At 46.6% G+C, this 12840-nt stretch overlaps 1 protein-coding gene across 1 annotated transcript; it reads left to right on the forward strand.

Annotated features, from left to right (window-relative positions):
• The first annotated feature begins 6074 nt into the window (after positions 1–6074).
• Positions 6075–8915, forward strand: FNDC10 (fibronectin type III domain containing 10). The gene has a single exon (XM_035344510.1). The coding sequence runs from the start codon at positions 6194–6196 to the stop codon at positions 6860–6862; it is 669 nt and encodes a 222-aa protein (XP_035200401.1). The 5' UTR covers positions 6075–6193; the 3' UTR covers positions 6863–8915.
• Positions 8916–12840: the final 3925 nt, after the last annotated feature.

The following is a 12840-nucleotide window of genomic DNA, read 5'->3' on the forward strand; positions in this document are numbered from 1 at the left end:
TATTTTGCTCAGTAGTGTTTCTTTAAAACATCCTTTGCTCCCATCAGAGCAGGGTGGAAAAGGAGGTAGCCTGCTTGTTGTTTGGAGCAATGCAGGGGTGATGGCCAACAGTGAGTACTAGCAGAAATGACCACATGCCAGCCAGCATGTGTGTGTGTTTGTGTTCACAAATGACCCGATCCTCTTCCCGGTGCAGAGCCCCTTCCCTGTGACCCAGCTCTGCAGAGTTCTTTCTCCTTGCCAATGGATGGTTGGTCAAACCTTGCTGTTAGGACACAGCTGCAGCACCCCAGCAGCCCTGCCCATCCTCAGGCCCTCAGCAGAAGGTATCAGGCCACCTCCCAGCCTGCATCTGCCTTTCGGTCCCACAGCATCCATCTCCCTCCTGTCCTGTCCAGCTTCTTTTGATTCCCCCAATATCTGCGTGGATTTCACAGAGCTAGGATAAATAATGCTGCTTCTGGACAGGTCTGGTTTTTAATCAAGTTGGGTATTCCTAGCGCTTTGCTGACTCGGTAGATGTCTGTGGTGCTCTGCTTTACTCAGTCTCTAAAACATGTCTGGCTGCCTCAGCCAGACAGAAGGGATGAGTCAGCTGGAGTCCCTGGAACTTAAAATGGTGGCAGCTGAAAGACTGGCTTCATCGTGCCATCTCCAGGCCTGGGACATGGCTTGTTCATGTGAGCAGGGCAGAGCTGTCACATCCCCACATCGTGTAAGCCCCGTGCACCTGAGCTGCCTCCTATTCCCTCACCACCACGTGTTCTGGGGGCTCACTCATCCAGCAGTTTGTTGGTGAAGGTCCTGATAAAGATGACAGGAAAGATCTTTGCTCCCTGTTTGCATCAGACCTTATAATGCCTTGTTTTGGGGAGTATTTTGTGGCACTTCTAGACACTTGGAAAAACAACATTTATCTCCCAATAAGCTTGGCCTTTTTCATTTCAGGCAATATTGATTTTTCTTCCAGTGCTTCTAATGGAGCTTGAAATTAACATGTCAGGGTTTTCTGGTTGTTCTGTTTTCATTCTGCTTCTGGTTCTTACCAGGACAATCATCAGTCTAAGTCAAACTCCGGGGTTGCCTGGAGTAGTTAATGTGGTTGGCTCTGCTTGCAATGTGTGAAAGCAACAAGAACTGTTTTTCCAGCTGCTTTCCCTTTCTAGAGCTGCATTGTCAGGGCAGCTGGGTGGTGCTGCTGGCTGTTACAGAGGCTGGGGAATCATCTTGTTAGGACCTCACAGACCTGATCTGCTGCTTGCTGGAACTTAGAGAATATAGATGTGCACGGAGACCAGGAGAACCTCGCTGTGACAGCTTGGAGCAATGTTCCACACCTCGTGAGAGCACTGACCTCCTCCCGGGAGGACATTTGTTCTGGCTTTTGGGAGCACTCACAACCCACTGAGCTCCCTGAGAGATCGCCCAAGTGACTTGAAATGATTAACGCCGCGTTAGCGCTTTGCATTGCCAACCTTGCTGCATGATGCAGTGCTGCTCAGCCGCCACTGTCGGCTATAAATAGCTCGTTCAGGATGCATTAGCTGGAGCTGCTGCTATCTGTTCAGATGCATCCGCATCAAAAATGCCCCCGGTGCTCAGGTAGGAAGCTACGGTGTTATTGTTTCACAGGCCAGCGGAGGATCAATGACCAACATGGTCTGTGGCATGAAGTTCAAGTCTGCGTGCCCAAGCTGCCCCAGTGAGAAATGTAGTGCTGCTGCCTGCTGAGCTTCATTCACTTCTGCTCTTCCATGCCCCTAGCCTGTGGCTGTCAGAGTGCAGAGTTTTGGACAGCGAGTGAATCAAGAGCTGGAAATAGAACCCCGGGAGGGTGAGACCACGTGCTGAGTCAGACTGCAGGAGCTAGCTACATAAGGAGGCAAATTCATTGCTTTTGCGTGTCTGGGATGAGTAATCCTCGGAGCTGACTCGGAGGGGACTGTAGCAACTCAGCCCTAAATGTAAAGCTCCCTGCTGGGGGAATGCTTTAGCAACCATATGTTGCATGCTGCCCTTAGTGGAGTGCTGAGCATCTCGGCTTTGGGGCTTGTCTGCTGTGGCTGTGTGCAAGGCTAAAATTGGCGCAGTGCTGCAGAACTCGAGAGCTGTGGGTGGGGAGTGCTTCCTTGCCTGGCCTCCAGCAAGTTGCCCCCATTTTGGTACAAGTTCAGCGCTTCCTCTAACGGGAGACAATAAACCCTGTAGGGGGGGAAGCAGGAAAGCAGAAAACCCGTGGTGTTGGGTCTGCCTGAAGGCCAGTGAGGCAATATGGGCTGGTACCGCTTGTGACACGCCGCTTGGGGCTTGCTGCTTAAAACAAATGGCAGCGTTTGCCCAAGTTGAAGCAGCCCATCTGAGATGTCCTGGCTGAGTGGCGCTGCAGACTGGGGCACAGATGAAGGTCTGAGGAACAGCTGGGTTGCTGAGAGAGCAAACAGGGAGGCAGTGTTCACATGGAGCCAGTGCTGGCAGACTGACCGAGGCAAAGCATGTGTGTTTTTGTTTTTTCCTACCTAAATAATTATCTTTTGCCTAGAGACACAGTGCAAAGGCAAAGGATGCAGTGCAGGGTAAGGTGTGGCTAACCTGGAAGGCTGTTACAACTTTCTGATGGGTTGTTCTTTCCTTTCCTTTGGACTCCCACAACTTGATGTGGAGGAGATTTCTGTAAACAAATGCCTTTCCAGGGTTCATGTGGTGACAGCGCTTTGGCCACATCTTCAGTCAGATGATGGGAATTAACAGTACATTCTGTGCCTTTACAAATGAAGGCAGAGATTAGGAAAATATGCCTATCAATTAGTTAAATTGTTAGGCTCGTTACTCATTTACATGGCATTTTAGAGGGCTTAAAATGTGACAGGAATGAGATGTTTCAGATGCCTTCAAGAAAACAGTTGGAGGAGAAAATGCCCCAAATGCTTGCATATTGTAGGAGGAACCGTCTGCACCTCCACAAACCAAGAATGTCCTCTCATTTATATATATGTGTGTGTATATATATATATAAATGACTTAAGAGACTACCACTTGTTTCTCCCCATGACTGGTGATCATATCCTAAATAGTTTGAGTGTGGCTGTTGGAAAATTTCAGGATTAAATACAAGTCTAACATGGACTGATGGAGCTTAGGCCTGCTGGGGATGCATGTCCTTCAGCTCTCGTTCCTTCTTTGCACCTTGCAGCAGCACACAACCCTAACTCAGCCACCATCTTCGTGCTGTTTTGTATCTGACCACCTCTGGAGCGAGGCCTGCTGCTTTTGCTGAACTTGGTGTCCCTTTAGTGTTAGTGAAAGTCGATTTTGTGACAAGGGTGCAGCGGGTGTTAGATCCCTGGCAGTGACTGGGCTGTTCTGTATCCTGAAGGTCACGTGCATGAAGACAATGTGGAGATAGTAGGAATGTGTGTCTAGATCCCGTTTTATCCAACACAGATGTCTTGTTAATAAAGAATGAGAGGTGTACCCTTGCACTGCAGGCCTCTTGAGCCAAAAGGTCCCAGGATGACCGTGATGGAACGAGAATGGTTTTAACACCTTTCACGACCACTTCAGTCCCTTCACTGTTCTGCTCATTTGTGGTTATTTCACTCACAACAAACCTGTTCCAACCCACACTCACAGGAGCAGTTATTCTGATCAGAGCCTGGTGCCAGCTCTCCTTGACCACTGAAAGGATGGCAGCTCTGGAGTGCCATCTGGTAGTAACAGCAGCTGGGAGAGCTGCACGGGGCTTAAGGAGGCAAAACTGGCTTGGTTTGGCTCCCTGCATTTCCTGAACACCCTGCACTTCTTAGAAAGGGCCGTCAGATCGACATTCCTGCATCCTCGCTGGAACTTCCCCAGGTAAGTTTGCCTCAGCCACCACGAAGTGCCTTCAGCAGCACAGCACCTCCTCGTGTTCTGCAATCACCAAGTGTTTTGAGGAGAGCAGCCGGCACGACGACGTTAGCATCCTTTTCTATGCCGATCTCATTTTCAATAACATCAATAGATACTGCTCACTATCCAGAGATTTCTAACAACTTTCTGTAGGGTGCCAGAAATAAAAGAAAAATCTCTGGATATGTTTTTTAAACCAAATTAAAACATTTTCACAATATTAAATATTTTATAAGTAAAGATCTTAAAGAAACTAGATACATTGAAAAATCAAGTCTTTCAGACAGGAAAAGGTGTCTCAGTTTGAGGCCATTTGGTCATGTTGATGCTCCGTGCATCTAAAACCAAAACTATTTTAACAAGTTCCACATTGCTGCAAATTACAATGAATGTTCTAAATAACAGCTTCATTGAAGTCCAAAGTGTATATTTTGTGGTTTGTTTTTTTGAGGGGACGTGGCTGTGAATCAGAAATAGGTTTCAGAATCTTACTTTTTAAAGTTTATATAAAACAATAAACATTTTTCATTAAAACTTCCAAGGTTTCTGGGTTGCTGTGCATCTCCAAGTAGGTAATACCATAGAGAAAAACTACCCCAATGCTTTTAGGCATATTGTTGGGGTTTTTAACAATATAACGTGATGATCTTTCTACTTCACAAGGTTAAGTGTAGACAAATGTGTATGTTCTGCTATAAGGAGGAATGTTCCATCTGGTCTTACTGCCCTAATGAAATACCCAGCCTTTCCCTTTCCTTGTGTGTAGACACCTGTTTATAATACTTACTTTTGGCCCTTCTTTTTATTGGCTTCTTGCTTGCCTTTTGGTTTTATTAATCTGTGAACATTCCTGTCCTGCATTTAACAAACATCAGTTTCTCTCCTAGTCTCCTTAACTGATCAGAAATCCGGACCTTAAAGATCTGGGCCAGGGCTGCAGTTACATTGCTTTTGTTTAGCCATGATACAAAAAACATGCTGTTGAACTTGCTCTTTGTTCTGCAAGCAGTAGTTAAAACTGTATTATGTGTCCACTGTATTAGTGTGTCCACTCCTCTAAAACTGTCGGGAAGGAAGGTGGCTGAGAGAGGCTCAGGCGGTGGTGGTGGAGATCCTGTGCTCTCTACTTGCACTGCCTGTACACTACTTGTACACTAAAACCCGAGGGATGCTTCCAGTCTTCAGAAGAGTGCTTTTCAGCTGTGGTCTGGGGAAACCTTCGCAGGTGATTTGCAGATAGGTTGTTTTGGGATGGCACAACATGGTCCTTTCTCTTCAAAGAGTTCTGCAAGAATGTTGAAAGGTGGCTGCCTGTGTGACTACCTGTTCCAAAAAGGTGACAACTTTGGGAGAAAAAACATGGGGCTAAAGCTGTCAGCTGTTTCCTTTCTCTTTTAATTAAAGTCATTTTTATTAGAGAATGTTGTCCATGCTGTTGATCACAATATTTCGGATACTTTAAGTTAGTTATTTTGTGACCACTACAGCCCAGTTTTAAATGCCATTCTGTATTTAGAGCAAAGGGAGAGAAGCATCCCAGCTTCCAGAAGGATTTATGGTCTTCCACAGCCTTTTTGTGTTGATGGAAAGTAAGCAGCTCAGAAGCCAGGAATTAAAAGCTTTCAGGACATCATGTGAAACCTCATCAAAACATGAATGCTCATCCCCGCAGTTACGGGTGCAGAATGAAGTCTGCAAACTGTAAAAGACAGGACTTGATGCATCTTTTACCAATTTAACTGTTTGGAGAAATTGTTAGGGGCTGCTTGGGTGAAGTCCCTATTCCTGCTTCTTTCACTAGCTGGGGCTTTGCCGCTTCCACGGGTGGAGATCATCCCTAAGGGGCTGCGTAGGGTGGTCTGGCTGCAGCCGGGAGCTGCCTTTTGGTCACCCCTTACGCCTTGTCCGGGGGCAGTTGAGACCCCCAGTTTTACCCCTGCCAGCAGCTGGGCTGTGGGAGATGCTAGCGGTGGTGGTGCTGGGCATGCTTCTCACCGAATTTCTCTCAGAATCGGAACCCCCCAGGCCTTAAAGCGGCCAAGAACCAAGGAAAACAAAACGCAGGATCCCCACAGCCCCCATTTCTCTGCCAGCCCCGGTGCCCCTCACGTTCCCCCTCCGGAGCCAGGCGGCCGGGGCCAGCCGCGGGCCGGCGGCTGGAGCCCCGCAGCCCGGCGAGAGTTAACGGCGGAGCCGCCTCTCCATTGGCGGCCGGCGCGGCGGCTGCGGAGCCCGGGGGCTTATAAAAGGGGCCCGGCGCCGGCGGAGCGCTGCCGAGCCCCGGCTCCATGCCGCGGCGGCCGGCATGCCCAGCCCGCTGCCGGCCCTGCTCGCCCTGCTCTGCCTCTGCGGGCCGCCCCCCGCCGCCGCCCCCCCGGACGAGCAGCAGCAGCAGCAGCAGCAGCAGCAGCAGCAGCCGCCGTGGTGCCCCTACAAGGTGCGGGCCGAGGGGGCGGCTGCGGCCGGGCGGCTGTGCTTCCGACCCCCGGCCCGCGGCTTCCAGTGCTCGGCCCGGGCCTGCCTGGCTCACCGCTCCCCCGGCGGAGCCCTGGTGGCCAACGCGCTGCGCAACGGCAGCGTCCTGCTGCAGTGGGCCCCGCCGCGGCCCGCCGCCGGCCTCCGCGGCTTCGCCCTCAACTGCTCGTGGGACGGCACCTACACGCGCTTCCCCTGCGATAGCGTGGAGCTGGGGGCCTCCTGTCGCGACTATCTGCTGCCCGAGGCGCACGGCGGGGTCCGCTATCGCCTGTGCCTGCAGCCCCGCTACGCCCCGCCGAGGCCCGCGCCGCCTGCGCAGTGCGTGGAGTTCCGCGTGGAGCCCGCCGCCATGAGGGACATCGTCGTCGCCATGACGGCTGTCGGCGGCTCCATCTGCGTCATGCTCGTCTTCATCTGCCTGCTGGTGGCCTACATCACCGAGAACCTCATGAGCCCGGCCGGCGGCGGCGCCTCCGCCGCCTCGCGTCGTGCGTGAAGCGTGGCAGTGGTCCCCACAACCCCGCTGTGGCCCCGGGCTGCTGCTGAGCTTTTCTTGGTGTTTCTTCTCTGACAGGGAGAGAGATGGGGTCTCTGAGCTCTGCTCCTACCAGTTCTGCCCACGGCGTCGTTTGAAGCTTTGGTTGGCTTGGGTTTGGCTTTTCCAGGCTCCCGGGATTTGGGGTTTTCTTGTGTGTTTTGGACATCTTCTTTTGTGTAATGGGGGGTTTGCAGCCTGAGCCATACTCAAGGTCTGAACTTGTAGGATCGCCATGGATTAAAATCGAATGGTGGCAAACATCCACAAGTGCCATAAAAAGTTCTGCTTCTAGAAGCAAGCGACAGATCCCACAGAGGGCCCGTCCAAGAAGACTCTCAAGAACACGCTCGTTTTAAGCCTGCGCTTAAATCTCCTTGCTCCAGACATGCACTTATTTATTTATTTATTTTCCCGTGGGGGAGCATCATTTAAATCCACGAGAGAACAAGCCCCGTGCAACCCCACGGCCCGCAGCTAGCCGTGTGTTTGATCCAAAGCCCACCTAAATCCCCTCGACTTACGTGGGCTTTGTATCATGCCTTATGCTGCTCCCAGGTGCTGGGGTCAGCGGGGTTGCGTGACGGGGTGGGAGCCCTTTGGGCGACCAGAATGGTGGTCCCCACAAAAACAGATGAAATTAGTAGAGGATGGAGCTCCATTTCATTGTGGAAGTTTGAACTGATGCTTAGGTATAGAATAAGTGCAATGTAAGCGAACACCCATCACTGCCCTCTTAAATCCACCCTCTTTTTTTTTTTTTTTTTTTTTTTTTTTTTTTTAGGAATGCCACGTGCAGCCGCACTGAGGTAAAATCATCTGGAACACAAAACCCACTAATGTTGTAGCCGAGTGTTTTGAGCATAGGAACACTCATCGTTAACTGCTCACTCAATGCTGTAGTCAATAAGGTTTTAGCCATATTCGAGTATTAATTCTCTTGTGCCTTAGTGTTGAGAGTTTGTCCCATTTCTATTGGTATATCTGTTCCTGTAGTCTTCATAGACAACTGTATCTCCCCTCGTGTTTTTGTCTCTAAACTGGTGTTCTTTCATTTTTGAAAACAAACTTAGGCTGGTCAGTACTTGAACTTCAATATATACATAAACTAGAGTCAGTTACCATCTGAGAGCTAGTGTGTTTAGTTTTTATTTAGTGCTGTTTGTATATAGGTGACTGCTGTAACAGGCAATGACTTTGTATCACTTAAACGTACCTAAAGCAAAAGTAGGGGAAGGGCTCTTCTGTAATGGGGTATTGCTATTAAAATACTTCAGTTTCCTATGTAATCTGTGTAAATGTTTATCACTGGTGAGTAACCCATGTGCTTTTCTTTTGTGAAATAGTTTGTGAAGTATAAACTTGCTATTAGAGGGTAAATACAGAAAGTATATGCAATCCCTAAAAAAATGCAGTATTTGTACTAATCATAATCCCTTCAATAACTTCAATAAGTGGTTAAGGAGCTGAAGGACTGTATTTCACCAGGCAGAAATACCTGTTTGTTATTCTTGCTTTGTTTGCTTTCTCACACACAGCTGACTCTAAATTTAACAGCGTTCTTTTTTTATTTGCCTGTGTGCTTGATATAAGCAGCCTGACAATACCTAGAATTGCAGTAATGGAAGGACAGTGTCATTCATTGTCACCGAAGGGCAATGTCATATTTCTTTTATCCCTAAGGAGACCGGCTGCTCAAAGAAAAGGCAATCACGTTTTATTGTATCTAGTGGTTTAGTTCAGTGAATTTAAACACTGAGTGAATTTGGACCAAAGGTCTTTCAAAGGTTCAAGTCAGTCTTTCCTGTATCCAGTTCTGCACAGGACTGCTGGAGTGCCACTGATTTTGTATATCTCTGTCAGCCTCTGTCAACCAGTGTTACTGTTTTGTTCCTCATTTGTCGTGGACTGCCAGATGTGAAAATTAAATGTGTTACTGATGAGTCTTGTACCACTTTGGCATTGACCTTAATAAATTAAGGGAATAATGAAAAGAAATTAAGAAAATCACAAATATTGAATGGTTCAAGATTTGTTTGACTCACAAAGTGAACAAATATGGTCATAATTATATTGCATTGCCTACTGTAAAATTACAATAACATTATTGGGAATATGAAAATAGGTATTCTCTGAATACTTGATTTTTGTTTACTGGAGGTTTAGGATCACAGGATAATTAGGTTGGAAGGGACCTTTGGAGGCCACCAAGTTCAGCCTCCTATTCAAAGCCATGTATACAAACTCACTGAGCCAAGCCCATTAATTACGGTTGCCAGGTGTCTGGTTTTGAGTATTAATGATCCCTGTTTGACCTCTGAATGAGCTTTACCTTAGTTCCCAAATCCCTCTTTCTTTGCCAATTCAAGCTACTTATTTTTTTAATGCAGCCAGCACTGTTCATTGCAATAATGCTGATGTCATGAAACTGAGCGCCAGATCAAATTTAATTCATGGATTTGCATGTGACTGTTTTCACTAAGACACCTCTGCACTTAGTGATAGGATACGGTTGTCTGCTAAAACAGCACCTTTTGTATCTACTACAGAAGTTATTTGTAGTCATCTCACATCTTGATGCATCTGCCTCTGTGGGTTGCCTTGCAACTGTATGCTGGGCAGAGGATAGACAAGCAAGAGCAAAAGATGTAGAACAAGAACATAAATCCTGCTGGAGGAAATTCTGTAACTCTCTAAAGGATTATTTTTATCAGTGTTTTGCTCTCCATGTATTATAGATGGGATGTGGGAAACAATACCTCATAGCTTCCCGTTCATTTTCAGTGGGTTAAGTTTTAATTGGACACAGCTTGGTGTCTGGAAAAGAAGAGAGTGTTCCCTTTTTTATGTGTGACATTAAGCAGAACATCTTCCAAAGAACTGATAACTGGTAGTTTTGTTGATTTTTTTTTTTTTTTTTCACTCTATCATGAGTATAGAATTTTCTTACTGGTAACAATGGGAAAAATTCCATGTCAATAGACTTGATTTTCATTTGACTCCAACAAGCCTTTGTGTGCAACTGCAAGTTAAAGTGAGCTTTATCCAGTATTTGCAGCAATTCCCAAAGCATGCAGAGTCTCTTACAGAGACATAATCAATCCTGGCCTGTCCAGGCAGCAGTAAAGTGGCAGTATGCTGATTTATAACTGCCAAGAAACTGGCCATTATATACCTAATGCTTTAGGAAACAGTGGAGATAGCTTCTAAGAAAACTGCACAGCCTCCCTATTACTATACAAGTACCTGGGTGTTAAAAATCTGTAGGGTGCACTCTTAGGTGGTATGTAGTCTTGCATTTATCTGGTAATTTCCAGTACAAATATCAGGCCATGTCCATTTCTGCAGGAATTAAAGTGGAGGATGATGTGCTTGTTAACAAGCTTGTGTTTTGTTTTGTTTTGATTTTTCTCTCTCTCTTGTCCTGTGTTAAATGTGAGGAAAGCAACAACTTAGATGGAAGCAGCTCAAGCTCAGCCTGACCCCTGCTTTGAATCTTCTGGAGGAAGCAGTCTGAGCCTTAGGCAAAGAATCTCTTCTAATTCCGTTAGGGTACTTTCTGTGGTACATAAAAGGAAGGGCTGCTTGGCTTTGGAGGTGCAAGTTAAAGCTGATACTTTGCTTCCATGGAGACCTGGAGCTGAAGTCTTTGAGACTGCTGCTCTATTTCGCCAGCATGTTCCAAAAGAAAGGCTAGGAAGAGTGGGCTGAAAGGAGAAGTGACAGATAACAGTTAACCATGTCACATTCCTGTTAAAGGCTGAGTAATTATAGCAGCGATGCTTGGATGGATCTTCCTGAAGCCTTAGCCTGAGCAAATACACACTGTCTGGTATTGCTTTCAGCAGTATCTAAGGGTCATGCAAAGAGGTAAAATGCTCTGAGCATTGAGGGAAAGATGTAGAAAATTACACAGCCTGGTTTAACTTCCACAAATTGTCAATCAATACACAAGGCTGGAGTCTTCACACAAACCTGCCCTCTCAAAGTGCTTACATTGACTCTATTCTATTATTGGTATTGCTCTCAACTATCTGTTTTAGGCCATTTGTCTCTTTCATGTGAGAATTGGCCTGGTCCTTCCCTATCCTTTGCACTTTCTGGTGAATACTCCCCCACTGGAGTAATGGAGCTGCCAAAATCACCCTCCAGGTGCCTTCTGCAAACCAAGAAAATGTGATTTCCTTCAGCAGGAGAAACAGCCCAGGACACTGTCTTTACATGAGTTTCAAGGATTGAGGTGTACTGAGTAAAATACCCTGATGTGTCTCCAGTGTTAAGCAGAGGGAAGACAGAAAAACCTTGTGTGTAGCTCCTGATTCCTAAGAGAAAGCTCCCATTTCCACAGAGAAAAGGGGGAAAAGGCTTTTGTGCAAAGTGCACAGAGTGTTTGGGATTGATCCAGGGCATCAGACCCATTTTCTTGTTAGGGTTGATTCAGCTCTCCATCCAAACCCGTCTTGGGAGCTTTCTTCCATGGCACAACTCAGTAGAGCCACTGCAACATTTGGCTGCCACCTAGTGCTGAGAAAGAAAACAAGCCCAAAGCCTCTGCTTTTCAGGGAAAAAGTGATTGCTTAGATCACTTGAAACACGTTCTTCTAAATAATGGAGTATGTGGCTTACATTGCCAGGCAAATGGAACTTGTATGTGTGTGAAATCTGGTAACAGGACGCATTTGGGAAGAAGATGCAAAGACTTCCAGGAAAGATATTTGGTATTTATGAAACAGCTTTTTGCAGAAACGCAATTAAAGAAGTTCCCAAGGCCTTGCATTATAAAATCGGAGTAATTATTTTCTGGGTGTGGGAAAATTGTCTGTATATCAAATGAGACAGGATTGTGTAGTTGCTAAACTGGGGGACTTGGATCTGGGGATGATTAGAATGTATCACCTGCTGTGGTCACAGCAAATTATGAAATTTCTGTCTGGGCATACGTAGATGAAACCTAAGAGGATGTGTATATATATGTGTGTGCCTGAGACTCTTCTGAACTGTAGAAGTACCAAATATCAATCATTAAGAGCCCCTGGCTGTGTAATGAATTCATGGTGGTTGCAGGTAATATATCAGCACATTGAAGTTGAAGAATGTCTTGTAGATTCTACTTGTAGAAGATGAAAATGCAGCATGAAATGCAGATTTGCACCAGTGAAATTCCTTTTAAACTAGAACAGATTTCCAGAGAGGAAGACAGATGCACAAATGGAAATGAATTTCCTGGTAAGAGTTGTGTGATGTGTCAAAAAACAGTAGGTGCTGAGTGCTGAGCCTGCTCCCTGCCTGCCTTCCAAGTGGCCCTGCTGGGGTCAGAGCTACCACAGCCATCCTCCTGCTGTTTCTACATTCAAAGGCTCGTCACAAATGGGTGAGCAGCTCACAGCTTTGCTGTTGGGATGAGCGTCCTAATGAGTTGGATGTTGTACGTAAACAAAATTTTGTTGTATAGGCATTTTTGATCAAAAGTATGATTCCTTGTAACAGAGGCGGGAGAGGCTGGTAAATGACTGGGCTCAAATGCTGACACATTAATTTTCCCTTGGTGTCCTCATCACATGAAGCATGCCTTTGCTCACGTAGGTGACACTTTTCCCTGATCTTTTTAGTTTGGAAAGACCGTACCAGAGCCTAAGAGTTTTGGGAAGGCCAGAGTTTTCATTATGGTGTGGTGCAGGCCTTGGACAGTGATGGAGTCAGTATAGGAGCAGCTGTTACTATTTTTCCAAATTCTCTTGCATTTTTCTAAGAGAAAGATTTGAAGCTAAAGCTTGGATCAAGACTTTCCAAAAGCATTTTGGTCGGAGGGGATAAACTGTAGAGATTTCTGGACTCCTGAGTGGGGGGCAGGCATTTCATGAATGGAATTTCACTTCTGTATGGAGGGCTGGAGGAGCAGGAAGTAAAGATGAGACACCTGATGAATTACAAACGAGGTC

Source organism: Oxyura jamaicensis, chromosome 21 (assembly GCF_011077185.1).
Source record: "Oxyura jamaicensis isolate SHBP4307 breed ruddy duck chromosome 21, BPBGC_Ojam_1.0, whole genome shotgun sequence".
In the NCBI taxonomy this organism is placed as follows: domain Eukaryota; kingdom Metazoa; phylum Chordata; class Aves; order Anseriformes; family Anatidae; genus Oxyura; species Oxyura jamaicensis.

Excerpts from the sequence above, each read along its gene's own strand:
- FNDC10 (XM_035344510.1), top strand. The coding sequence starts at position 6,194 with ATGCCCAGCCCGCTGCCGGCCCTGCTCGCCCTGCTCTGCCTCTGCGGG.